The 27,164-nt window shown below is 38.4% G+C and overlaps 2 protein-coding genes across 4 annotated transcripts in view; one reads left to right on the top strand and one right to left on the bottom strand.

Moving 5' to 3' along the window:
- The window catches only part of ESCO1 (establishment of sister chromatid cohesion N-acetyltransferase 1), a 40,640-nt gene extending 29,713 nt beyond the window's left edge, over positions 1–10,927 (top strand). For 2 of the 3 annotated variants that reach the window (XM_004683777.2, XM_012725960.1), the window contains exons 9-12: positions 1,103–1,246; positions 4,274–4,461; positions 9,296–9,396; positions 10,769–10,927. In XM_004683777.2, the coding sequence (XP_004683834.2) occupies positions 1,103–1,246; positions 4,274–4,461; positions 9,296–9,396; positions 10,769–10,824 (489 nt within the window). In that variant the 3' untranslated portion in view covers positions 10,825–10,927. Of the gene's footprint in view, positions 1–1,102; positions 1,247–4,273; positions 4,462–9,295; positions 10,720–10,768 lie in introns of those variants that run through there. The other variant, XM_012725961.1, reaches the window with a different exon arrangement.
- Positions 10,928–12,612: 1,685 nt separating this feature from the next.
- Positions 12,613–27,164, bottom strand: part of GREB1L (growth regulation by estrogen in breast cancer-like) — a 218,656-nt gene continuing 204,104 nt past the window's right edge. Inside the window, exons 27-35 of the mRNA XM_012725965.1 lie at positions 26,927–27,066; positions 25,083–25,244; positions 24,491–24,695; positions 22,455–22,620; positions 21,283–21,510; positions 20,448–20,589; positions 18,457–18,657; positions 16,399–16,537; positions 12,613–15,428 (exon numbers count right to left, since the gene is read on the bottom strand). Of these exons, the coding sequence (XP_012581419.1) occupies positions 15,265–15,428; positions 16,399–16,537; positions 18,457–18,657; positions 20,448–20,589; positions 21,283–21,510; positions 22,455–22,620; positions 24,491–24,695; positions 25,083–25,244; positions 26,927–27,066 (1,547 nt within the window). The 3' untranslated portion in view covers positions 12,613–15,264. The remainder of the gene's footprint in view (positions 15,429–16,398; positions 16,538–18,456; positions 18,658–20,447; positions 20,590–21,282; positions 21,511–22,454; positions 22,621–24,490; positions 24,696–25,082; positions 25,245–26,926; positions 27,067–27,164) is intronic.

Below are 27,164 nucleotides of genomic sequence, written 5' to 3'. Positions count from 1 at the left end.
TGCTCAATTAATTTTGGATAGTAATTGACTAAATGAAAATGAAATTACAGAAATTTTGGTATTTCATTATCATCAGGAAATGCCCAGTGGAAACTTTGCTACATCACCACCACTTTTCTTTCTAAAAATCCTCAGTAAATGCTACTTATTTTAGCTTCTCTGGGCAGAATCTTAGTAACCTACTATTTTGTATGTTACCAGCTCGTAACCAAATAATAAGTTAAAAATTGAAATATAGGATATATTGTCATCTGCCTAGGAATCTAAATTGGAAAAGTTTATTGTGAGATGCTGTTCCAGGATTAGGAGCATTTAAGTTTTCATACTGAATAAGGGATGGATTACTTGGCATCCTTGTTGTCAGAGATATGAATACTTAACCTTTTAAGGGATTATTTGCATTTGAAACGTGGTGATACAAATGAATGTTTATTGTACTGAATATTTGTTTATTGCACTTGAATAACTTACATGTTATTTTCTGGGAGAGAAATTATGTTTGAATGTCTACAAAAGTTGGAGCTTACATTTGATCTTGACCACAGCTCTAGAAGGTAAACTGGAAAGACTAGAGTTTGATGCCATATTTACATTAGGTCTCTTATTATATTATTTTTGTAGATCTTCAATGTCTGACATGGAAAAATTACTTAACTTTTGAATTTTATTTCTTATATGTTAATAGACCTCCAACAGATGTTGGATTAAATTAGATAATTCTCACAAAGTGGATATTGACAAAACTATAAGTGGTTTCTTTTCTTTTTACTCTTTCCATTTTACTGATGAGACTGCTAATTAAGACTTGGGAAGAAAAGTATCTTGTCCAGCTAAAATTTTAGTGAAATTCTCTCCAATTCTTATTACCTGTTTTAGGAGCTCTCCCTCCTTTTGGTCCCTCATCTGCTGTATTTAACATTATTGTCCAGTTCCCTCGTTTTGCAGATTGGTTGACAGGGCTTGAAAGACAGTCATTCAGAAAGGCTCTTTCAAGAATATCCTGCTTGAAATAATATACTCAACTTACTGAACACACACACACACACGCAAATACACACAGTGTTTTTAAAATGTTAAAAGAATATTGTTCTTTATTTGGCAGGTTGATGAAATTAGAGAGATGGTTGATAATGATTTAGGTTTCCAGCAGGCTCCACTAATGTGCTATTCGAGAACTAAAACACTTCTCTTTATTTCTAACGACAAAAAAGTAGTTGGCTGCCTAATTGCGGAACATATCCAGTGGGTAAGTGGTTTCTAAAGAGTGTTCATATGCAGTTTAGTATTTAAAGATTACCTTGTAATCTTGGTTTTATTTATCAGATGTTTTATGTAAGGAAGGGTGTGAATGTAAGAATTCTCACGTGCCAGTTATATTTTGCTTTGAAATGAGTTTCCCAAGTTAGTATGTAAGATAAGAATTCTGTAAATCAAAAGTAATGTTAAATTTTGTTTACTATTTTCACATCAGATACTAATACAATTAGTTGCTTCAACAATGGAATAAATCAAGGGTTGGCAAACCACCCAGAAGTAAAAATCTAGTCTGTTTTATAAATAGTTTTAGTATAATACTTCCATGCACACTTACTTACATATTATTTATGGCTGCATTTGTATATGCCCCAAAAAAAACCTGAGTTGAGTGGTTGCTACAGAGGCCAGGTACACTGCAAAAAATATTTAAAAGTTGGCCCTTTTCTAAAAAGTTGCCTACCCCTAGAAAAGATCACTACCTCTTTCGTTGAGGTCTGGATGAAGAATTAAGAAAGTTATTTAGTAACTTTAAGAAAACAGTGGGAATTGTTCTAGACTCCCCTAATTATAGTCATTTTGCATTCTCTATTTTCATCTGAATTCTTGCTCATAAGCACAGTGCACATTGGGTTTGACCTCTGCAGATGTTCACCATAAAATGTTCTATCTTAAAGGAGAAAGTCAGGATAAATTAATTTCTATGTATATAGCCACAACTTAAAAATACTCACTTAGAAATGGTAGTTTTATACAAAATTAACAGGCAACCATAAATCAGAGACATTCTACAGGAGAGGGAGAGAGAGGGATCAAAGGGGAGGGAAGAACACAAAGGACTATGATGGTGCACGGGTGAATTGGTGGTGGGGATTTTACGGGGGCTACCCCTGAGAGGACAAAGTAAATATTGTATGAAAAGGAAGAATGATGTAAAATATATATAAATTTTTTTAAAAAATTGTAGTTTTTGAGTCTATTTATAATAAAAGCAATATAATAGCTGATAAAGGTAGTTTGGGAATTTAAACTTGATCTAAAATGACTAATTTATAGCCATTTGCCATACTGAAATTAAGTTAATTTAAAATAGTACAACCCTCGCATTTTTTAAATTGCTCTTCTACCTAGTTCCAAAAGTGACTTGAATACATGTTTAGACTAGAAGATAGAAGTGTAATGTTTGCTTTTTTGTTAACTCTTAATTGTGTTGTCTTAAAGTTTTGAGGCACTTACCATCAGAAGCCTGACCATTTTTGGCAACTAGGCTGGCAGAGGAGATACATGTTTTATAAAATACCTTATTTTTTTTTTTTAAAGATTTATTTATTTATTCATACAGAACTGGGGTACAGGCCAGAGATGCGGAGGGTGAGAGGATTCACCAGGGACAGAGTGGGGAGCAGAACAGGCAGATGAACGAAGTACACTGCTGAGGGGAGCAGCGGGCGGGTCAGGAGAGGTCTGCCACACCATGTGGATCTCCTCCGGGGCAGGCGGGGATCGAACTCATGAGGAAGTGGCTTAAGCTTCTTAGTGCTGTGCTTTAACCCACTGCGCCACCAGGGAGGGCCCAAAATACCTTATTTTTTAAAAAGAGATAGGAATGGGGCCCTCCCTGGTGGCGCAGCGGGTTAAAGCACAGCACTGAGAATCTAAAGCCACTTCCGCATGAGTTCGATTCCCGCCTGCCCCGGAGGCGACCACATGGCGCGGCAGACCTCTCCTGACCCACCTGCTGCTCCCCTCAGCAGTGTACTTCGCCAATCTGCCTGTTCTGCTCCCCACTCTGTCTCTGGTGAAGCCTCTCGCCGCCCCTGAGCTTCTGGCCTGTACCCCAGTTCTGTATGCACAAATAAATAAATCTTTAAAAAAAAAAAAAAAAAGAGAGATAGGAATGTGGAGGATGTAATTTCATGTCATTTGTGTTCCTAGTTCCTACACAGTTGTGAGCCCTAGAACTATGCTACCTATCACAGAAACAGTTACGATTGCTGGTTCTTGACTTGAACTTTTGCTGGGACTTAGAATGTGGGAGGTAAAGAAAACATTCACTTATGGGTCAGCCATGATGGCAGAGTGTTTTGTATCTGTTATCTTGTTTAATCTCTTAATGAATCTGTGAAAGAAATGATTAATATTCCCATTTATTGATAGGAAACCCCAAACTTTTAAAATTTAATTAATAAATTTATTTTTAATTGAGGTACTGTATAGGTTCCCTTATTGGGTATTGTTAGAGTAATGCACCCATCACCAAATCACCTGTAGTCCGCCACCATAATCCTTTGTGTTTCCTTCCCTCTGTGTTGTCACCCTTCACACCTTTCCCCCTCTGGATGCCTCAGTTCTACAGTAAACTCTCAAGGGTTTATTTTAAAGCTGGTTTTTATCTCACTGGTGGTTTAATTAATCTGTTAGTCTGACTCATCTCTGTATTCCACACATTAGTGAAACCATCACACCATTCAGTGTATTTCTCTTTCTTCTGATTTAATTGCTGAGTAGTATTCTGTGTGTGTGTGTGTATGTGTACCCCACTTCTTCTTGATCCACTCATTTATTTTGGGGTACTTAGGTTTTTTCCATAATTCAGCCATAGTAAGTAATGCTGCAGTGACTGGGAGCGGTAGTTTCCACTAGAATTAGTGCATTTGAATATTTGGGGTATATGCTGAATAGTGGAATTACTGAGTTGAATGGCAGATCCATTTTTAATGTTTTAAGACACCTCCATGCTTATTGCCAGAAGGGCTGGACCAGTGCACATTCCCACCAGCAGTATATAGGGGAGCAACCCTAAAACTTAATTAACTTCTGCTTCTAGACACATAACTAAAAAGACTGGCGTGTGTATCTTGTCTGTTTTCTAAAATGAGGGTGAAAGCATAAAGGTCCATATACTTTGTCAAGAAGCCAAGTGAATGGATTGACCTTCTCACAAAGGTCAGAAATAGACGATTGCTATTAAATATTCTCACTTTGAAATCTTCTAATCCTCTGGATTTTGATACTATAGGGCTACAGAGTTATAGAAGAGAAACTTCCAGTTATCAGGTCAGAAGAAGAAAAAGTCAGATTTGAAAGGCAAAAGGCCTGGTGCTGCTCAACATCGCCAGAACCTGCGATCTGTGGGATCAGCCGAATATGGGTATTCAGCATGATGCGTCGGAAGAAAATTGCTTCTCGTATGATTGAATGCCTAAGGTACCTTGGGTGTCATTCTTTACATCATTTCCAATAGTTTTGAATTGAGTTGAGAATAAATGCTAGTATTTAATTCATCTTACTGTGTAATCTTTATATTAAATTGTGCTTGAGATTGTCACTATATTGAACTTTAATTACTCTTAGTATGAAGCTAATCTGAGTGGAAGAAAGTACTACTGGGCAAATATTATTAAGCCATGTTAACTCAGCTGTAACTATAATAGACGAAAGTAATCCACTAATTTCAAATTTTGTTCAATATTGGAGGATTTAAAGCTAACCAAAAAATGTGGGAAGTTTTTTGAAAATCTAGCTTCTAGTCAAATTTTTCTTAAAAGAGTATTATTTTTAAACTTTCTCTAATTTCTCTTGCTTTTATTGCTTGATTTTTATTCAGAGCTACAGAGAAGACCTGACAAATTGCTTAATTTAGTTTTTGCTCTATTAAGGACTAGTGGAGGAGGTAAAAATTAATTATGCAAAGGAGGTTTTTAAATCAACTGCATTTATTGATAGAATTCCTGAATACTTATTCTCTGTAGGTGCAGTTTTCAGTATAACCCCTCATCCCAGGGGCTCTGAAGGCACTAGTACTGCATGTGTTTCTGGTGTTTTCTGTGCTAGTAAGATTACTGTGTAAGCTTCCTGTTGAGACATAGTTTCTACCTTTTCTTCTAATATTCTTCTTAAGTCCTCAGTTTACATTAAGATTACAATATGAAAATTTTAGTGGTCTCTTATCTTGATTAAAGTAAAAGATTTTAGGCCCTCCCTATTGGCTAACTGGGTTAAAGGCAGCTTTATGAAGCTCTCTGCAGCCACTGCAACATGAGTTTGATCCCCGGCCAGGGAGCTGCCCACATGGCACGTGGATCTGTCCCACCTGCCGCTCCCTGAGCAGTGTCCTTCATCGATCTGCCTGTTCTGCAACTTGCTCTGCCTCTGGTGAATCCTCTCATCCCTTGTACCTCTAGCCTGTATCCCCGTTCTTGTCTGCATAAATAAATCAATCTTTAAAGAAATTAACAAATTTTAAATAGTGACTTCTTTGAGATGTAATTACACAGCATAAAATTTATCCATTTAGAGTGCTAATTCAGTGAATTCGAGTATATTTAGAAGAATATACCACTGTCTAATTTTAATGTCTTTCCATCATTCTTAAAAAAAGAAACCATATTCATTCATAACTCATTAGCAGCTACTCTCTGTTCCTCTTCCATGGATTCTAGCAACCACTAATGTACTTTACACCTTAATGGATTTATCTGTTCTAAATATATAAATGTATTTCTAGTTATATGACCTAGTTACTGGTTTCTTTCACTTAGGTGTTTGAAGAATCATCCGTGTTGTACCACCTAACAGTGTGCTTCACGAACCCTTTTTGTCAAATATTCCAGTATATTCATATTTATCATTTTATTTTTCCATTTATCAGTTGATAAATATTTGAGAATGTTTCTCATTTTTTGGCTATTAGGAATAAGACTGAAATTCATGTACAGATTTTTGTATTTATTCTTCTGGGTACTTAGAGAAGTACTTACATGTTTGTATTTCTCTTGGTACATATGTAGCAATAGAATTGTTGGGCTATATGATAACAGTATATATAACATTTTGAGGAACTACCCAACTTTTTCTTTTTTACCTGAGGCCCAAATCTGCCGAGCCCATGTGCCCTCCTCCTTGCTATCCACTCACCTTGGCCCTGTGGGTTCTTTTTTCTCAAACCCTTTTCTTTTTTCTTTCTTTTTTTTTAAACTATATTTGTTTATTTTTGCATACTTTTGTATATTTTTCCATCTCAGTAGCAATCTTTTTTTTTTTTTAAAGCTTTATTTATGCTTACAGAACTGGGGTACAGGCCAGATGCGTGGAGGGGTGAGAAGGTTCACCAGAGAGAATGGGGAGTAGAACAGACAGATCAGCTGAATATACTGTTGAGGGGAACAGCAGGCAGGTCAGGAGAAATCTGCCATGCTGTGTGGGTCACCTCCCTGGCCAGGGATCAAACTCGTGCTGCAGTGGCTTCAGAGAGTTTCATGGTGCAGTACTTTAAACTGTTGTGCCACCAAGGAAAGCCCCGGAAACTTTTTCTAAAGTGGCTGTACTGCTTTACAATCTCATGAGCAATGTATGGGGGAGGTTCCATTTGCCTCATCAATATTTGTTACTGTTTTTAATTTTAGCCATCCTAGTGAATGTAAAGTGGTATCTCATTGTGGGTTTTATGTATACTTCTGTCATGGCAAATAGTTGAACATCTTTTCATGTGCTGACTGATTACTTATGTCTTTAAAGAAATGCCTATTCACACCCTTTGCCTATTTTTTTAACATCATCTTTGCCCATTTTTATATATATTTTATTTTTAAAAAATTTATTTATGCATACAGAACTGGGGTATGGGTTAGAGGTGCAAGGGCGGTGAGAGGATTCACCAGAGACAGAGTGGGGAGAAGAACAGGCCGATTGACTAAGTACACTGCTGAGAGGAGGAGTGGGCGGGTCAGGAGAGGTCTGCTGTGCCACGTGGGTCACCTCTCTGGCAGGTAATCAAACTTATGCTGAAGTGGCTTTGGTTTCTTAGTGCTGTACTTTAACCTGCTGTGTCACCAGGGAGGGCCCAATCTTTGGCCCTTTTGTTTATTTTTTTTTTCAATCTTTATATTTTCTTTTTTTTAATTATATTTTTATTTATTTTGTTTACATCATTCTTCATTTTGTGCATTTTTCCATCTCAGTTATAATCCTTGTGGCATCCCACTACCAATTCACCCATGTACTATCATCACAGTCCAGTGCTTTGCCCGTTTTTAATTTTGTTTGTTTTCTCTTATTGAGTTGTGGTGGTTCTTTTTCCATTCACTCATTGATGGATATAAAGAAAATATTTGTATATATGTATATGTACAGTGGAGTATTTATTCAGCAATAGGAAATAATGAAACCTTGTCATTTGCCACAGTATAACAGGACCTTGAGGGTATTATGCAAAGTAATGTAAATGATGAAGAGATAAGAAATACTGTATAATCTCATATGTGGAATAGTTTTTAAAAAACCAAGTTCGGCCCTCCCTGGTGGCGCAGCAGGTCAAAGCACAGCACTAAGAAACTAAAGCCACTTCAGCATGAGTTCGATTCCTGCCTCGGGAGGCAACCACATGGCGCGGCAGACCTCTCCTGACCCTCCCACTGCTCCCCTCAGCAGTGTACTTCGCCAATCTGCGTGTTCTGCTCCCCACCCTGTCTCTGGTGAATCTTCTCACCGCCCCTGCCTCTCTGGCATGTATCCCAGTTCTGTATGCGTAATAAATAAATCTTTAAACAAAAAAAAACAAGTTTAGAGATACAGAAAATAGATTAGTGGTCACTAGAGACAATAGTTGAAAAGGTAGCTAAAGGATAAAAGGAGTTAATAGATACAACCTTCAGTTATCAGTAAGTTAGAGGAATGTCATGTGCAAAATGGCAACTGTAGTTAATAATACAGTATTGCATATTTGAAAATTTGTAAAAGGTCTTAAAAGTTCCCATCTTTCACAAGAAAATCTTTTACATGTGTATGTTATGAGATAAAGTCTAATTTCACAGTATATGTAAATATTAGCCATCGTGTACATCTTTAAATAATGATTTATGTCAGTTGTACTGTTTAAAAGCAATTGTGGGAGTATAATATACAAGAAAGAAAAAGTTCATGCATTATAGAGATAAATCCTTAACAGATGCAAATATATTATCTGCAAATATTTTTCATGTTACGGTTGTCTTTCTAAGATTTATTTATTTGTGCATATAAGAGTTGGGGTGTAAGCCAGAGGTGTGGACATTGGGGGGTAGTAATGAGAGGATTCACCAGGGACAGAGTGGGGAACAGAACAGGTGGATCTACTGAAATACACTGCTGAGGGGAGCAGCTGGTGAGGCAGGAGAGGTCTGCTGTGCTGTGTATCTCTCAGGCTGGGGATCAAACTCATGCTGCAGTGACTGGTAGTAGCTTGATAGTGCTGAAACTTTAACCCCTGCACCACACAGGAGGCCCCCAAAAGTTTAAAATTTAAACTCCATATTATAAAACCTTTCCCTTTGTCATTTGTGTTTTGGTGTTGTATTTAAGAAACCATTTCTGAATCTTAAGACCACAAAGATTTGTGCCTGTATTTTGTTCTGTGTGTAGCTTTTATACTTAGGTCTTTGATTCATTTTAAGTTTTGTGTTGGATGTGTTTTGCATGTACATCTCCAGTTACTTAAAAAGGCTACTCGAAATCTCCTACTAAATATTCTCTCAACTACCCTTGTCAAAATCATTGACATGTGAACAGGGTTTATATATTTCATTGGTCTAATATTATGCCATTTGCATACTGCCTTGAATGTTGTAGCTTTACTACTTTTCTTCCAGTATGGTTGATTTACCTTTTCCTTGTCTAATTGCCATGACTGGAGCCTACAGTACATTATTGAGTAGAAGAGGTACTAGCAGAAATAGCCTTGTTTCTGTCATATCGGGAGTCAGTTTTTAGTCTTTCACCATTCATGTTGAGATTAAGTTGAGAAAGTTGCTTCTACTCAGAATACAGTATTTTTATCATGAAAAGGTAATAGATAAATGTTTTTAAAACCACTGTTGTTCTTTACAATACTTTTTGATTAAACTATTGGTACTATTGTATTTTAGATGTATAATTATTTTCAACAATCTGTAGAATAATGCAGCATTACATTCAAGTCTTTCTAGTCAAATTGTATTTTACAGAATTTTCCAGTTTTAATGATGAACATTTTCTTTTCTCCCTCTGCCCCTTTTTTTTTAAATAGGAGTAATTTTATATATGGCTCATATTTGAGTAAAGAAGAAATTGCTTTCTCAGATCCCACTCCTGATGGAAAACTGTTTGCAACACAGTACTGTGGCACTGGTCAGTTTCTGGTATATAATTTTATTAATGGACAAAATAGTACCTAAAACAAATTCTTGCTACAGTACTAGAAGACATCTACTGAAGAGAAATGGATTGGTTGCTGACTTTAACCAGGAACTAGGGCCATTTTTATTACAATGAACTCAGGACTGGCAACAGCCAAAAGGTTGTTCCACTTTCATAAAATTGGAAACAATGCAGTAATAGCTTATTATTGTTTTGTTTTTTAAAGAAGATATTTTATTATCTTTTACAGAAATTTATGATTGATGTATTTTATCTATAGTTATTTAGACATGTTTACATGCAGCAGATAATTGTTCATAGTGGACTGAAAACTAATGCAAGGACTATGGTCTCAGTGATAAGTACATTTTGAAGTTCTTAATATGGAAATATACCAGTGTAGCTTGGTACTGTATTTTTTATATTGATCTGCTGATACCAGTTACAGTTTTAAAGGTTGTATTTTCACGGAGCAGAAACCCGTGAGTTACTGTTCAAGGAGGGTACAGCCTTACATATATAAAAATATGAAGCTAACTCTTAAAGGGCCTGAAGTTTACTAGGACGGCATTCCTTTAAAATTTCAAAGGGTTAAGTAGGAAAAAGCAGGAAGAATTTATAATATTGAGATTTTTGTTTTTTATCCAAAAGGGCAGGTTTACTGCAAAAAGGGAGAGAGGAGTAAAGAACGGTTGCACAAACAAAAGTGGACAGAAACCCCTGGAAGGGGTAGTTTGCTAAAAGGGGCTTGCACTGCCAGGAACTGCAGCCCTGGGAGGAGAGCACCCCTGCTGCCCTGCAGAGGGAGGAGGTTGGCAAAAAGAGACACCTCACAGTAGCAGGCAGGCAGTTGTTCGTTCTCCTTTTTAATATTGAGCCTTTTCTTCCATTTCTTTCTTTTATGTTTTTTAAGGTAGTAAGAAGTGGAAGCGGTAAAGAATTGAGGCTTTCCTTGTTGGAAAGTGATAAATGACTAGAATGAGGATGACACCCTTTGTAGTTTACCATTCTGTTTTCTGTTTTTTTCTTTTAATAAATACCATCTTTGACATGCATTGACTGTTAACAAAACCCCAAGAGGTTTATAAAACCCTATGGATAGTCACAAGCTAAATGTAGATGATTTGGTATCTGCTTTGTTATTCCTCAGAAATACTACACTGAGTATATGTCCTCATTACTGGACTTCATTTTGATACTTGTCTATCCTTCATAGTGCCCTCTACTTTTAAAGGGTTTATATGTTGAAAAACTGCTGTGGCCTTTTTGACTGTAAATAATGTAGAATAAAATAATAAAATACTTGATAGCTTTTTTAAGTGATAAATGTGACAATGGTGTGTTGTCATTTGTGCTTTTTCAGGGTGTTTCTTAGGTTTGACACCTGGAAATTTAACACTGCATCTTAAGAGGTTATAGTCACCAGTTTTTCAAAGGATCTGAATGTTAGCAATCACTGCTTTAAACTGTGTCTTCAAAAGGCTAAAATCCTAACTTGAGAATTCTCTAGTTGTTCAAAGAAATAAAGAGCCAGAACCCAAGATTGAAATACTACTGTGGCTTAATGATTAATTTTGCAAGCTTAAATTATATCTCCATTAAAAATTGACTGAAATTTAGGACTTCAAGATGAACAAGTATACATTTTATCCCCTTCTGAAAAAAGGTATGCTTTTTAAATTTATAGAGTAGTATAAGGTTCTGTAGGTTTTATATGGGTGAGATGGTCAGACATTGAATATTTCATGATTGTGTGGCTTTTGATACTTTTTCTTTCCTTTTGGACTTGAGACTTATTTGTCTAGTTACTCTTGGTTGTATTGCTTGCCTGAAGAAGTATGAACTAAGGGAATTTATAAAATTAGTTATTTGAAGGTTTTGAAGAGATCACCATCCTGAGATTTGTGAAATTAGGGGCTATAAGAGAATTGTAATAAGTACCACTGTTTAATAAGAGTCTCACAGTATGTAAGAAGACGTACAAGGTAAGAGGACGGGAGCGGTAGAAAGTATAGGGCAGAGTTTTAAGAATCAGTGAATGGTCAACACTGATACAACATAGTTGAAGACAAAAGAAATTCCAAGTGATGGTAGAAAAAGAATTGCAGTCCCTACAGAGTGGTCAAGGCAGTCAGGGATCCAATGAATATACACTGATAACCACAGTCAAAAGAATTGCTCTATATTATTTTTGGTCAGCTGCCCTTGAATAACTGTTTAAGACCATTGTAAAAATATACATACACATCTTAAGATTCACACTTACAGACAGGAACCATGTGGTTTTTTATCAGTTGTAGGCCTCTATGGACACACAAGGGTTTACTTCGCAAGAATTAAAAATCAGTATTTCTTCAGGTCATAATATGCAAGAGTGAATTTGGTATATCTACTATAAGCCAAAGTGGCAGAAGAACAGTAAGTATAATAAACATGTTCTTGCTTGCTTTGCATGGTTGCCTAGATAGGTATCTGGATAAAAACACAGCTATATTCTTGTGTGACATTATTTTGCCAGGGGCTAAGATTCCTGCATTCATGTCTGGGGTATTGACCATAGATACACATTACCTACCTATTCTCATGGCCTACTTGCACATAAGGGAAGGTTCTGTCTGAGAACAATCCTCTTACACCCTTCTAGTTAAAATTAAAATGCATTGAACTACTTATAGAATGAAGAGGAGGTCAGAAAACAACTTTTGTTGCTTTTTCTTACAACTTATTTCATCTGCTGTCATAGTCATTGACGTAGGTGCTTTTCTTAGGGTCAGTACTTGACAGTTAAAAGAACAGGTACTTTGTTAAATAAATGTTCTGAAATCTTTAGTGATTTTTTTTTCCTGTGAAGCTAGGGTTTTGATATTATAGCCAATATTCTGTGAGGCAAAGTTGTTCATCTTAGGAAACCAACGTGAGTATAGTTGCCAATGATAAAAGATAAAAAGGGTATACTATATTTCTAACATCTCCCTAATAATTTTTAGATCTGTCATCCTTAATTATGTGATTGTAAATAAGCATGGTTGTAGAGGCTTTAATATATGTGTGTGTTTGTGTGTATGTACATGTATCTGCTTTATGTATGTATATGCCACCGATTTTCATTCATCAAGTAATTGGCACTTTCTTGGTCTACTAGGCCAAAATAGTAGAAGCTTTGTCATTCAATTTATGATGCTTGGGTTTCTGACTGTGCTTAGACATTGCCAGAGTTATTAGAAAGCTCATTCCAGTTTTTGAAAATGCCAGGAAATTCATTTAAAGAAAACAAGCTTTGGAGGGGAGAGAAAATTTTAATATATTCACCAAATTAAACAATAGGACAAGAACATAGTGTTGACACAACTTAAGACATTTTAGAATCATAAACAAAATGTGAGGTAGACTGACTAGTGAAATTCACCAAATTTTGGTTAAGAAAATTTTACAGTAATAAAGTAACATCGGTGCCCCATTTTCTAAAAATCACAGAAAGCAATTGCATAAATTACAGCCAAAAAATGAATACAATGATTCTCATTCTAATTTTAGTTTACATTCAGTATTAACCTGTCTGAACTGTCATACATGGCAAGTTTCAACAGGTCTATAGGTCAATTATGCAGGCCTAGCGAACACAGTCATACCACAATATTAAAGAGATGGCAAGGCTTGAAGCTGAACACCCCAAGGTATGTATTAACAAATTGTGGTGTTCTGTGCTTGTGCAATTTTATCCTAAAGGAGTAGGACCTAAATTCTCTAAAGAATTACACTGATAAGGTGATTTTAAAACATAGAAACCTGGTAAGACATTAGACTAAGAGGTCAATTTGAATTTTCCATCATTGGGTTGATGATCTTTTGGCTTTATTCTGGCAGTTCTCTTCCACAGAGTTAATAGTGTATAAGAAATCATCATCAATTCAGTTTTCCGAGTAAAGCTCTAGAATACCTGTATTTAAAGTAAACGCTAAAAAGTTTTTCCTTAGAGCACAAAGCCGTAAAGCCAGAAGAAACCCTGAGAGGTCATCTGCCCAGATATACGTTTGGAATTATTTCAAGTATTTTTTTTGCCCTATACAGTAATTATCATTGGAATATTGCACAAACATGGGTTTCTTATTACCATCTGTATTAGGCCCTTTCAGCAAAACAGGAACAATTGAAATACATTCATATCTAAATCAACCTGCTTCGAACGTACCTCTTTGCCAAAAGTTGTGCTGTACTTACTGTGAGTATTTTTAAAGCATATATATAAGGCAGATTCTCTTTGAAGGACAATTAAAAACAGGGTTGAAAGGAATTTACTCATTTCAGAATACATTTAAACCAGCATAAGTAATTATATTAAAACCAAGAGAGTTGCAAACCATTTTCAGATTAGTACATTTCATCTTTACTAGCTGTAAACTCGTTATCACAAGTCAATAGAGCTGGTCCATTAATATTTTGTTGTAAGTAAATGCAGGTTTAGTAGGCCTCTCTGTAGTGTCAGGCCACAAATAAGACATTGATTCAAGTTTAAAAAGCCATTTTAAGGAGGAGAGGAGTAAAGTGGTATGTTTAGCTAATAAGAAAAATGTTAGTGTTGTTTCATGATGAGAATTGAAGCAGTTTAAGAGTAAACTTCCCAAACAGACTTAAATTCATTACAGAACATTTTCTAGAAAGCTATACAAGTTTATGCCTTCTACAGTTGATGAAGACACAACCCCTGCTGATTATTAATGAGGCGAAAGGACTTTCAGTGGATTCTTCTCTCATAAAAGAATTCACTGGTAAGATTATGTAAAACACAGTTCTTTTCTTTCTGTGGCTCCTTTTCCCATCCCAGCAATTTCTATGTTGTCAGTACAAAGCAACTAATACTCATCCAGTGTATCTTTTAAAGGAGCTTTGATTGCATCCCTGAAAGGAAATAAACTAATTCCAGTCCCATTCCAACCCACAGGGAACCTTAGCCTGACATTCACTTTGCTGGTGCCGACTAACTCATTTCAACCAAATAGGGCAGGTGTGGGGTGACTGTGGAAAGCTTCTTAGTATTGGCTCAACTGTGAGTCAGGTTCTCCTTGTACAAGGTTAATCACAGTTCCATATTCTCATAGTTGTGGTATGCTTAAAGACTGCAAAATTTTTATAGAAAAAGCAAAGGAATTTAAGCAAGGAGAAGCTGCACACACGCCTGCTCTGTATTTACTGACTTTTTTTGTTCAGTTTAAATAGTAAACTTTTAACTCCTGTGGAAATTTTGCCAACAATTTCAATACATATAAGATTATAAATCTTAAGCTAACACTGCACAGAGAAAGACAAAGCTACTTTTTTTTTTTTAAATACAAATATCTTCTACATTCTATCATTTCAGACCCCTGAGTAAAATACTGTACCAAAGTACAGCTCTGAAGAGAAACTGAGGGTTCAGGCCTCAAACGTTAATCTTCAATTAATTCCACACCGAAGGTGTGAGTCTCATGTAACACATTCAGGCTAGCTAAAGCTGAGAGTCAATTTTCCTCTTAACAGAATTGTAGGAAAAAACCCACAAAATTCGTTCATGTTTGTTCTCCAAAGTATGTCCTCAGGCTCCCGTGGGCAGGCCATGTCTTAAGGAATTGCATAACTGCCTACGGTGGAGTTAACCTGGATTTGTGGTCCTGAAATTAGAACTGAAGGAGAGTGCAGCCCCCAAAAAACCTGGGTCAGATTTTGGGGGGAGGGGCGGGCGGGGGTTTCTTTGGAGAATAGACAAATACGTTGCACTTTGCTCCACAGTGATTGTACATTAAAGGAAAAAATAATTCCAAATAATTTGTTTCTGCCCCACCCCACCCCAAGGCATCCTTTTACTACTTTCTGTCTCTCAAAAGCTCACACATGACGGCCAGTGAGGAAGTAGAGGGGCTTGTCATCACTGCTGTTAGCAGTTTGAAACTCATCCCGAAGGCGGAATTGCCATTCATCCTCTAGTTCTAAGCGGACAATTGTTTGGCGTAAGGAGCTTCTGTCTTGGCAGATGACACACAGGGTAGCACCTTCAGAAGAAAGAGTGTACCTTAGGCTCAGGAGTTGACATGATAAAGAACATTAGACCTCTCTGATATGTTCTAAACTAACACAGCTGAGAACGAACATCAGAATTATTAAAAAAAAAAAAAAAAGTACAAGTTCAAAAGTTTAGAAGAGTGTGAAGTGAAAATGCTCCCAACCATATCTTGTGGTAACCCGGCATTAAAACCAATGTTACGGTATTTCTCATGTTACACATAGGCCTCTAGGGCAGGGTTTGTCGGTCTCAGTACTTAGAGGCTGTTCTGTTCATGTAGGATGTTTAGAGCACCTCTGGCCTCTGCCCACTATATGCCTGGAGCACGACTCCAAGGTGACAGCCTAAAATATCTCCAGATGTTGCCAAATGTGCCCTTTGTGGCAAAATTGCCACACATACCCTGCCCTAAATCTCTGCTCCAGATGTATTTATATAAATAGTGAATACATCTTTTTTCTGTTTTCATTAAAATGGTAATATGCTGTGTACAATATTCTGAACCATTTTTCTTTGACCTCAGAAGTTATCAGAACATTTTGTGATCTTAATTGGCAGTGCTCAGGCAGATCTCTCTGTGGCCATGCCTATTGGAACATCTTTATCTTCTGTATCAGAATCAGTTCATTAATTTTAATAAAAATTAGGTTATGTGAGAAGCATTACTTCTTGCATTGCATTTCTAAAATTAATAGTGGTAAAACCTTCCTTCAATATTGTCATAAATCTGGGTGTTAATCCATCTAACTTTAGGATAACTTATTCTCCCATCCTCATCCCCATTAAGAAAATCAGTAGAATGTACAGTGAAAAGCTTCACAGCCACATCCCATTTTTCCTGTTTTAAAGTAAGGTGTTTGATTATCGTAAAAAAAAAAAAGGTGCTTTTCTATCTTTTTCACCTCAATATCCTATCTAGGGGTAATCAGTAACATCCAGAAGAAAGATGCAAAATTTACCTTTTAGAAACTTAAATTTCTTAAGAAGATCAGCACCTACAAAAGAGTCACAGAGGTACAAGAGGAGTCCACTGAAAAATACCCCCTCATAGTTGACATTGCAGGAGTGGGGCCTGGAGCTGACATAGCATACGGCTACCTGTAATCAAACAAACAGTGGAGACACTTCAGAGGCACGCAGCAATCTGCACTTTAGCTGAGTTACGTCAGGTTCTTCCTTTTTACTACTTCAGGGTAAGGTAAAATTTTTAATTTGAAACTTGAATGGTTATTTGGCTTTATGTATCCCACTGTGCCAAAGTTTAGCCTATTTAAGTCTTCTTTTGTTTCTCATTAAGAGAAATGGTTATAAAACTAGTAAGAAACAAAAAAAAGCACCTCAGTTTAAAAGTTTTATGAAGTAAAACTTTCCGCAAAAAGACATAGTTTGGAAAGATTAAATGCTTAAATTACCTGTTTGATAAGAATAAATACTCTTAATTAGCTTTTCATTTATATAAACTTTAAAGTGGATAGAAACTTTGAACAGTGAATGAATTAATTAGCCCTATGGCTTCTATATACAGAATATAACTTCATAGGAATGTGAATAAGGTCATTTGGGGGACATAAAGAATAATGAGCTAGCTTAATGTATGGCCAGACTGCTTATGTTTAGGCACTGTAGTAGCTGTGCGATGCCGCAGTTTCCCTCATTTATTGATATCTCAGCTTCCTTGTCTTGTAGAGATAACAGTAGTACCTAACTTACAGGACTGTTTTGTGAATTACATAATTAATGCAAACCACTTACTACTCATTGAGCAGTAGCTGCGATTAGTGGTGGTAGAATTGAGATAGCATTGCCCTAACACCTACATCTCTGAATTCTAGGATGGCAGATTAGAAGACCTGGGTTAGTTATATAGCTGACAGAGACTATAGAAAACATTATTACATCTGATTGGTTTTTCTTTAAGATTAGTCTGTATTTGTGATCCATCCCTCAAAATAAATTATTGAACTATAGAATGATGTAAAATATTTACATTAATAAATTTTAAAAAATAAGTTTCTAAAATTTGCAGAATTGAATTCTAAAGTTGGATTTCAGTATTAAGAGATATTTGTCAGTACATACAAGGAAAAAACCTGGAGAGAAAAGTAGCTTGCCAAAATGTTATGTTCTAATTATAAGTGACTTTACAGTCTAACTTTTTTTTCTTAAAGATTTATTTACTTTTATATAAGAGAACTAGGGTGTAGTTCAGAGGTGCAGGGATTAAGAGGTTTCACCAGAGACAGAGTAGGGAGCAGAACAGATGGATTTACTGAAACACACTGCTGAGGGGAGCAGCAGGAGGGTCAGGAAAGGTCTGCAGTGTCATAAGTCATGTGGGTGAGCTCAGGGATTGAACTAGGGCCATCACACTGATAGAGATGGGACTTAATCCCTAGGCAACCAGGGAGGCTCCTATAGTCTAACATTTGAAAAATTATAAGGAAGATATATTAAAAACAATACACATTTAAAAATATCCCTTGAAATCCTGTAGACCATCAGTAGTCAGAAAAATCATGACAAGTATACAAGAGGCGATTAAAAAAAACTGGTGAACTTGAGAAAGCAAGAATGAAAACTAAGGCAGCAATGGAAAAGGAGTGGAAAGTGGAGAAATGACAACCTAACAGTATCCCACGATACTCTAAATTGTTCCAATAGTCGCTGAGATTCTCCTAGGTGCCGTAGATATTAACTAAGTTATAGTGTGCCCTGCAAAAACTCACGTTTATAGAGAAACATCACGTGATTTCAGTATTGTGTGAAAACATGACAGGAGTAGGAGCCGCCACCACTGAGGTAGTCTTCAGCAAAGTTGAGCTCTAAACTAAACTTTCAGTGTTATGTTCACTGGACTGTTGCAGAGAGGCAAATAGGACAGGGATGATGTTTTGTGTGAGACTTTGAATAAGGATGGCTCAGACTTTAGTCTTCACTTAAACTTTCAAAACAGGATAAAAAATGGAAAACGCAGGTGGAAGGAGGTAAAAGCAGAGTACCAGTCCCTTCCTCTTTACCTCTGGTCCAATGTTAAGGTAGGAGTCAATGGCCAACACAGGACTCTTGAAGTTATGGATGGCTTTGGGGAAGAGTTTGTATGAAGCATGCTGAAGAAACTTCTCCAGGAGAAACTGCGCAGGGGCTGCCAGTAGCGTGTGTTCGCTGTCTGGAGCACAGACATACTGAAGGGGCAAGATGGGTGCCAAGATCTCTGACACCTGAAATGAGAGCCGAGATTATCATGGGGAATGTTTTCTGTCCTGGGTGAAGTGGGCAAGGAAGCACTGCATTGCACTCACCAGCCACTCAAATGATAGCAGTTGTACAGTGATAGATGCTACGTTTAAGTGTAGGCCCATCATTAAGAGTTCTGAATAGTACACTTGGGTTTAACATCATTTACACACAGCAAGGGTAGGAAAAAATGAAAAAGAGACTTCTTTGAAAGTATCTGCACATAGCAAGTACACTGTGAGGATTAACAGAAAGCCTTTTACTGTCCTGCTGGAATGGGTGGGTTAAATCCCATCACATCCCGGAGCAGGAAAAGATCATGCTTAGTGAAATAAGCCAGAAAGAAAAGGGAAAATACCGGATGGTTTCACTCATAGCAGGAGTATAACGGACCAGGTGAGAAAATAATAATAATGAACAGCTATATACCAGAGACGTTTTATGGAGGTAGAGTGGGGAATGTGATAAACAATGGTGGGGGGGGGAGGAAAATGCACTGACTATGGTTATGGCACAGGGGTGATTTGGTGATGGGAAGCCCATGGGGATTGCAGCTGAGATGGAAAAATGCACAAAATGATGTAAAAATAAACATTATTTTTAAAAAAGGAAGAAGAAAAAAAAGATGTGGTCCAACATGGATGGAGCTGGAAAAGATCATGCTTAGTGAAATAAGCCAGAAAGAAAAGGAAAAATACCGGATGGTTTCTCTCATAGCAGGAATATAATGGAACAGGCGAGATAATAATGATTATGATGGACAGCTATATATTAGAAACATTTTATGAGGGTGGAGTGGAGAATGGGATCAAAAACAGTGGGGATTGGGGGAATGCACTAGACTATGGTGATGGCACAAGGGGATTGCAAATGAGATGGGAAAATGCACAAAATGATGTAAAAATAAACATATATATATAAACAAACAGAAATGACACTTTCCTAGTTGTTCAACAATGCAAGTAATAAATGTATTCTGTCAACAACAACTACAAAAAATCCCATTACATCCCAACTAACAACAGCAAAAAAGTCTCCTAAGATCTGCTGGGTAGTCCACATGTTAAATGATGATTTGCCAGTGGGTCTCAAACAGAAAAGGACAAGCCCATGGAATTCACCTATAAAAAGTTTTGATTTACATTATTTTCTATTAAAATCTGGCAAAGGACCAGATGGCTATCTTCACTTTTTTGTTTTAAAGATTTTTTTTAATGCATACAAGAACTGGGTATAGGCCAGAGGGGCAGGACTGAGAGGATTCACCAGAGGCAGAGTAAGGAACAGGCAGGTCTACTGAAATACTGCCAAGTAGAACAATGGGTGAGACAGGAGAGGCCTGCTGTGCCATGTGGGTCAGTTCCCTGGCCAGGAATTGAACTCATGCCGTGGTGGCTATCAATAGCTTGACAGTGTTGAAACTACCCCCTGCACAACAAGGGTGGGCCATCTTAACTTTTTAATTTTATATATTGCATGAGAAAAATGTTAACATTCTAAACTAGCTAAGTTTGAAACAATCTTTATGAAGTTGCTTACTGATCAAAAATCTAAATAGTTGCTTACTGATCAAAAATCTAAATAAAGTTAATTTTGTTGAAACTTCAAAGCATGTTTTAATTGTAATGAGTGTCACTAAGAGAAATGAGAAGTTTGATTTCTATAACCTCACTTTCTACGCAAGTGGCAAGTACTTAGCGCCAATACCTAATAATAAAGACAACTGAGATTTTTGTCATATTTCTTACAGTAGAATCATGCTTGCAAAACTTACCATGATCTTTGGTTTGATGATAAAGTCCCTCTGCCCACCAACTTGCACCTGTTTCTTCATGAGACTGAAGTTATTAAAGCGGCAGATGAGTAGGCCACTACTGTTTGTTCTCAGGTTGAAGTCAACGTCTTCACAAAAATACCTGAATCATAGATGAGAGGTTCGTTGACTACCTTTTACACCTCTACAGAATTGTGTGGCAGGTGTTGGGAGACAGCCACAAACAGAATCACCTTGACCCCTCATGGAGCTTGAGTTCCCCCTGATTTGACTATCATGAGTTATCATAAAGGAAGAAATGGGGTGACTTTGGTCCCAGGCACTCCATGGGGTTTTAGTCACACCTGAACTGAAATAGGGCTGTGCACTCTACTCTTGCAGGACAGGTTGACATAACAAGAACTTTTTGGTGGTTCTTTTGCCATTTGGGATGGTAACAATTCATTCAGGTGGCAAAGCCTGCTCATATCTACCTGCTGACTTCTGCTGACAACATCCAGCTCTCTGGGTCTTACTAACATCTGGTGATAGTGGTAAATTCTGAGGGTGAATGAAGGGCTAATCTTCAATAATGTAGGAGTCACACGCTGATTTGTGTTGATTAAACAGGTTTTGTTGAAGTTCTTTAATGAGGTAATTTTTCTAATCATTTCACATTGTAACACCTATTACTGAAAGTCCAGGTTAGTTTGAAGGCTAATAAAGGGGTACTTTGACTTGTGTCCCCTTCCTTCCTTGTCCATACTAAGAAATCTTCAGTTTCTCAAAGACACAGGAATAAAGAAGTTCAAAATTAGGAACAAACAATTAATTGCATTCGGGAGGCCTGACGTACCTGTTGAAGTCATACTGCACATTCTGAGTCAAATCTATGTTAAGGAGAATGAAGTCGTGCACATGGCACCTAGAAAATGGGGCCTTCAGACTCTGGGAAGTCAGCTTGCTGCTCCACTTCTGGATGCCCAGGATTGCATAGTGAATGATTTTTGGTGTTGCTTCAATATGTTGCAAGACACTCTTCAAGGACACATTCTTACTAGAAACTCCTGTTTCCATGGGCTGGCTGTGAAATGTAAAGTTAGTTTGTGTAAGATGTCAGTAGTACTGAATGGAGGGTCTTTTAGAAACTATTATACAGTATTAGTACCTGTAAAGGATCTAGTTAGCTGCTTTACTTTGTATTAACCTAGAGTGGAGAAGGGTGCTGAACTGTTTTCATGCTGCTTGTCACTGTGAACTTAAAAGAAACTGCTGTTTTAGGGCAGGGGTTTATCAATTTAAGGCAAAGAAAGAATTCCAGTCCATAATATTTCAAGGTGAATAATGAACTGGGAGCTACTAAAAGGGTTGCCAGAGGTTAGAAGTAATCAAATATAATTCCCAGTTCTGGTTATTCTGGTATATTTGAAAACCTAGCAGTCTTCAAATCCACAATGGAGACAACACAAAACCAAAATGTCTGCTTTCGGGGCATGTAGATCATTCGGCGTGGGGTTTCACTGGGGTAACGTTGACACTTGGGGGGCATTTATCACATAAGACTTTCATGTCTAGCATTCTCTGGAACTTAGGGACCACCTCACCACCCCCCAGCAGGTGAACCTCTGATTTTGACCCAGCCTTAATTTTACAGGCGAGAGAATTGGACACAGAGGAAAAAATTACTGCTTTTTCTTCCAGATAGTTAAGACCCAAAGCTTGGAGTCAAAAAGTGGTGTCCCGGTTCAGAAACCAATACATTTTTTTAAACAAACCATAATGTCTTAACAGATTTTAATAGCTAACCAAAGCCAATATGCAGAGATGTTCAGGAATTTAATGGCATACCACGTCTCAAAAGTTCCTAAGTCACCACAAAATGTGCTAGTGAGTGTGGTCTCATGAATGACCATCTTGCTTTGTAAGTCCATACTGCTTATTTATGGTCATGCATGAGTGCAGTCAAGGAAAATATCTTCCATAGCATTCTGTCATACTTCCCTAACACTGCTTGGGAAGTATCACTACCTGGTTTGCTCCTGAAGACTGTGAATGTTCCACAGGACACACGAGTCGTCCATTACAACGATGAAAGGCCAGACACACTGGCGTTTCACTCCCAGCTCTTCCAGGCGGTTTCTCTCTAGTTCCAGGTTGTGATATGAAAGCTCCTTAATGAGGAATCTGGCAGCACCTGGAAGGCAACATGGCAGCTGCATATCCTCCTTCAGGCTTGGCAAAGGTCTCCAGACAGCTCACATCTTCCCAGACACAAGCCTGTCTACATGGTGACCATGCAGGTGTGGGGAGATGCCAACCAAATCTTCAGAGCAGTGTTGATAAGAATCATTGGTGTATTTTAAAATGCAGATTTTCTTAAGGCAACATTGAGTTACAACACTTTCCGATTTTTTTTAAAAAGGCAAAATAAATAAGTTCCAGGAGCTTATGACCAGAGATATCTGGGAATGATGCAGATGACTCGTGAACTAAGCTTTGAGAAGTGCTACAAGAATCTAGTTTCCCTAAAGGACACCACATAGACTAAATGCATATTATATAGGTTAGTTCCTAGAAGTTACAATAAAAGAGACTCATTCTTTCAAGTACCTTGTACTACGGAGTGCCGGGGCTGTGGTAGGGGGTTCTGCCAATTACACTAATGTGGCCTCTGCTTCAGACAGCAGTAGGAAATCTGCATCAGTGAACAGTGGCTTCTCTGAAGATTCTGAAAATGGGTATCCTTTTTCCAGATCTACCTTTATTTTTTTTTTCAAGATGCACAAGAATAGAGTCTAATCTGCCCAGGTTTGAATCCTGATTCCCCCATTTCATAGCGAGGTGACTGAACAAATTAACTTCCCTGTGCCTTGTTTTCCCCACCTGTAGGAAGACAAAGATAATGTCTGCCTCATAGGTGGTTGGATAGTGCTCGGGATAGTGCCCAGAGTGTGTGTACTCAAGTGTTTTCTATAGTTAAGATGACCATCAGGAATTAGCGCACTGCTGTTCAGGGCCACCACAATGCAACAAACTGTGGATGAAAAAGGTTGAAAAAACTGAGTCTATAGAGGAAGTAGAAAAACAGATAAAGGGTAATATGAAGGCTAAGGCTTAAGGACATGAAAGGAGAACAAAGGGGAAGGAGGGAGGTAGAGAAGGACCTTGTAGACTCAGACAAATTACTCACGTCCCCTCTGCTGTTCATGCCACTCTGCTAGATACTCTTTTCTTCTAAAGCTAATTAGCTCTTGTCTTCAGCCCTTCCGAGACTGCACTAAGAATCAGACACTCACAAAAACTGGGAGAATGGATTTAGAACAACAGTGCCAGCAGCAGCCAGACAGTACAGCTTTTTAAAGCCTATATAATGTGCATTTAGTCTACGTGGTGTCCTTTATCCTTTCAGGGAAACCAGATTCTTGTAGCACTTCTCAAAGCTTAGTGCACGAGTCACCTGCATCATTCCAAGGTATCTCTGATCCAGTTAGAAGTTTCCTACCTGAAAAGGTAAATTGAGTTCTAAACCTTTTCAGTGCTTCCCCCAGGTCTGTCATACACATAACCATTGTGCCCCCTTGAAGAAATCAACCAGGGGGGAAAAGGCAGGGTAGACATCCAGCCACTTTCAAGATGATGGCCATAGGCAGGAATGATGCTTCTAACTCCTGGGTTGTACAGAAACTGCTAGGCCTTAGCATGAACCTTTAATAGTAGCCACAATTTGGGATTCCCGAAAAGAGTGAGCTAACTGCTTTCCTCCCCAGATCTTCTCTGGGTCACTGCTACATTCCTGCTGCAAGTGTGCTCCGCCTAGAACACTCATGCTTACACTGGTGAGTCCCAAGCCCCTCCCAGGGTACACAATATACCATTAGCTTTTATGTTACGAGTCCTCAGAAGTTAAAACTGCAGATTAAGGGAAAAGAAAACTCCAAGTCAACAGAACTTCATTGGGGGGCAGGACACTTTCCAGAGATGGGAACCTTTGGAAGTTTAATCCCATGAGGGAGGGAGCTCAGTTTGTCATTCAGCCCTCACCATGTCCCAGGGAGGCCCCTTACCCACGCCTGCATTATTGAACATGCCAGGAAGCACCAGCATGATGTGGTTGGGCCAGTATTTGCGGTACAGTGGCATCTCATATTCTTTGACCACCAGAAGGTGAAGGTGGCTGATGCCCTCCATGGCATGAAAGAGGTTTAGGAGTCCATGCTCGTGGCGACCACTGGAAGGAGTGAAAATGGGGCTCTTCACTGCATTCAAATTCTGTTGAAAGAAAAAGAAATGAAAATCCTTAGGAAGAAGAAACTTAGAGCACCAGGGCCTCCCTGGTGGCAGGGGTTAAAGTCTGCGCTGTCAAGCTATGGGCAGCCAGCATGGCCTGAGTTCCATCCCCAGACACAGGGGGCTGACGCACGTGATGCAGCAGACTCTCCTGCCTTACATGCTGCTCCCCTTAGCAGCGTATGTCAGCACATCCCCCTGTTCTGCTCCCCACTCTGTCTCTGGTGAATCCTCTTACCCCCCACAACTCTGGGCTACACCTCAGTTCTTGTATGCATGAATAAAAAAAAATAAGTCTTAAAAAAATACTTAGAGACCAGATTTAGTGTGAGGCCTATTTGGTGCCTGTGCCTTGACACCATCACCCACCTTGTCCGAAACCAGGGGCAGCCGCATGCTCTCCAGGTGTTTGCCTTGCTTGCTGAAGACAAAATGACTCTCTTTGGACTTAGGAATGATGAAATAGAGCTGCACCTCTTCTCCCAGCATAGAGGAAGAGAAGGTAAATGCATGAAGGGTGGAATCTGACATCTACATTTGCAAAGAAAAAGGAGACTGTAAGCTCACAGTGTACAGACTTCCATGTCGCTTGTTTAGAGAAACTCACTCATCTGCTGATGTGCGCCAGCCGGCCTAGCCCTGTGCACAGACCTGAAAGGGTTGGGATGGGGGTATTTCTGTCTTTCAGTTGTGGCCATCTTACCCCTACAAAGCCTCTCCATGGGTGGAGGGAGAGATACCTGTTTGCATTTTTCATGTTCTTAGAAGCAAAACTGCTCCGACTCACAGACAGTAAATATACCAATGCTCTGTAAACATCCTCAAAGTGCCAAGTTATAATGAAGAAAAACACTTCTGCTTTGTGTGGGTCAGATCGAATGAAGTCAGTATTTTTCTAAGCAAAATATTCAGAATAACAGTAAAAGACTGGTGCCCTCACTTTTCCTGACTACGAGCTCAAGAGGTCTGAATAGTTATTTAGCCTGGAAGTCTGCTTTGGGGAAAGACCATTGAACCTGTCAAAGCTAAATGCATTTTTGAAATTGCTGGAAAATTCAAAGGTCTCTAACTCACCAATCTACAAATTACAAGAAGGTCTTTACATTTTACAACACAGACAGTATTTGCCTTAGTGAAGAATAGCATCACTTTCCAACAACAGTGACCATCCAGGAAGGTTTCCCAAGTGTTCAAAACTAAATATTGCTTTCATAGAAAAGTAATTTGTCCCTTAAACTCTTATTTCATTCTACTTCACAAGTATGGGAATATGCTTAGTTATATAATCGCACAGAAACTACACACTTGTTTATTTTAAGAGATTTTCCCAAAACCTGATTTTTAAGCCAAGGGACTCTAATTTTGTAAGGCAGGAGCTGATCTGAAACCAAAAATCTTCAATAGCCCACCAAAGGTTTTCAACAATACCACAAAAACAGGATATAAAAGGTAACTTGTATTACAAGTGCAGAGTGATTCAATGCAGTCTATTCTTTCTAGTGCCCTGTGGAGAGAGGTGAAGACCTGCTCCTCAAATTTGGGGCAAGTCCAATCAGCGTATCCTACAGGAAGAGTTGTTGTCGGTATCTAGAGCCAAGTAGTAAAAAAAAAATCAAGAAATGGAACTTATCTCCAAAATGTGCATTGGGATATTTACCATCGCTCGCTGCCTTTCCCATCACTTGGACTTAAAGGTGTACGGACCAGAAAGAAGCCATCTATCAGGGGGCGCTGGCTTGCCCCATACTGCTCGAGTCTCTACATTAAAGGTGAGCATTAGTGCCGCTGTATACCCAGTAGTGAAAACCATGTCACACTGGGGTAAACCTGACTGGCCTAAACCTCACTGGCGTGGTACAAATTAGACTTGTTAGAATCACAGCATAATGGGCACCACCAGGGGTTTGCTGGATAGTGTCATTTTCATCAATAACCCAAAGGGGGAAACAACCCCAATATGCAGTTTTTTTTTCCAGAACCTCAGAATAACAGCTACACTCTAGTCTAAACATGACACATGTAACTGTTTTCTCTCAATGAAATGGCTTAAAGCATAAACTCAGCCACGGTCTCCAATTCTAGTAGACCCAAAGCAATTTGGCACCTCCACCTGACAAATAAGCAACCCTTTGTCCAGCATGTGAAGCTGGAAGCCTTCACTCACACCCCTCCCCTATGAGGTCTGGGGCAACAGGCAGGGTCTGGGGCTGCACCTGAGAAGCCGAGGTGAAGTCCATGTACTGGTGGCACTGCTCGCAGTGGTGGAAGGTGTTGTACGCGGCGTATTTGGTCAGCATCATGGACACAGTTTCTCGTTTCCTGGGTTCTTCAACTTTGGATTCCTTTATTGCTTCTGTGTATAAAGGCGCAAAAACCCTTCCCGTGATATGCACGAAGCCCCTGGACTTGGTAAGAAAGCCCCTACACCCTCAAAGAGCATTTCTAAAGATT

Source organism: Condylura cristata, unplaced genomic scaffold (genome assembly GCF_000260355.1).
Source record: "Condylura cristata isolate star-nosed mole 26May11 unplaced genomic scaffold, ConCri1.0 scaffold00016, whole genome shotgun sequence".
In the NCBI taxonomy this organism is placed as follows: Eukaryota; Metazoa; Chordata; class Mammalia; order Eulipotyphla; family Talpidae; genus Condylura; species Condylura cristata.
Note: the sequence above shows the minus strand (reverse complement) of the source record. Positions and strands in the feature narration are given on the sequence as shown.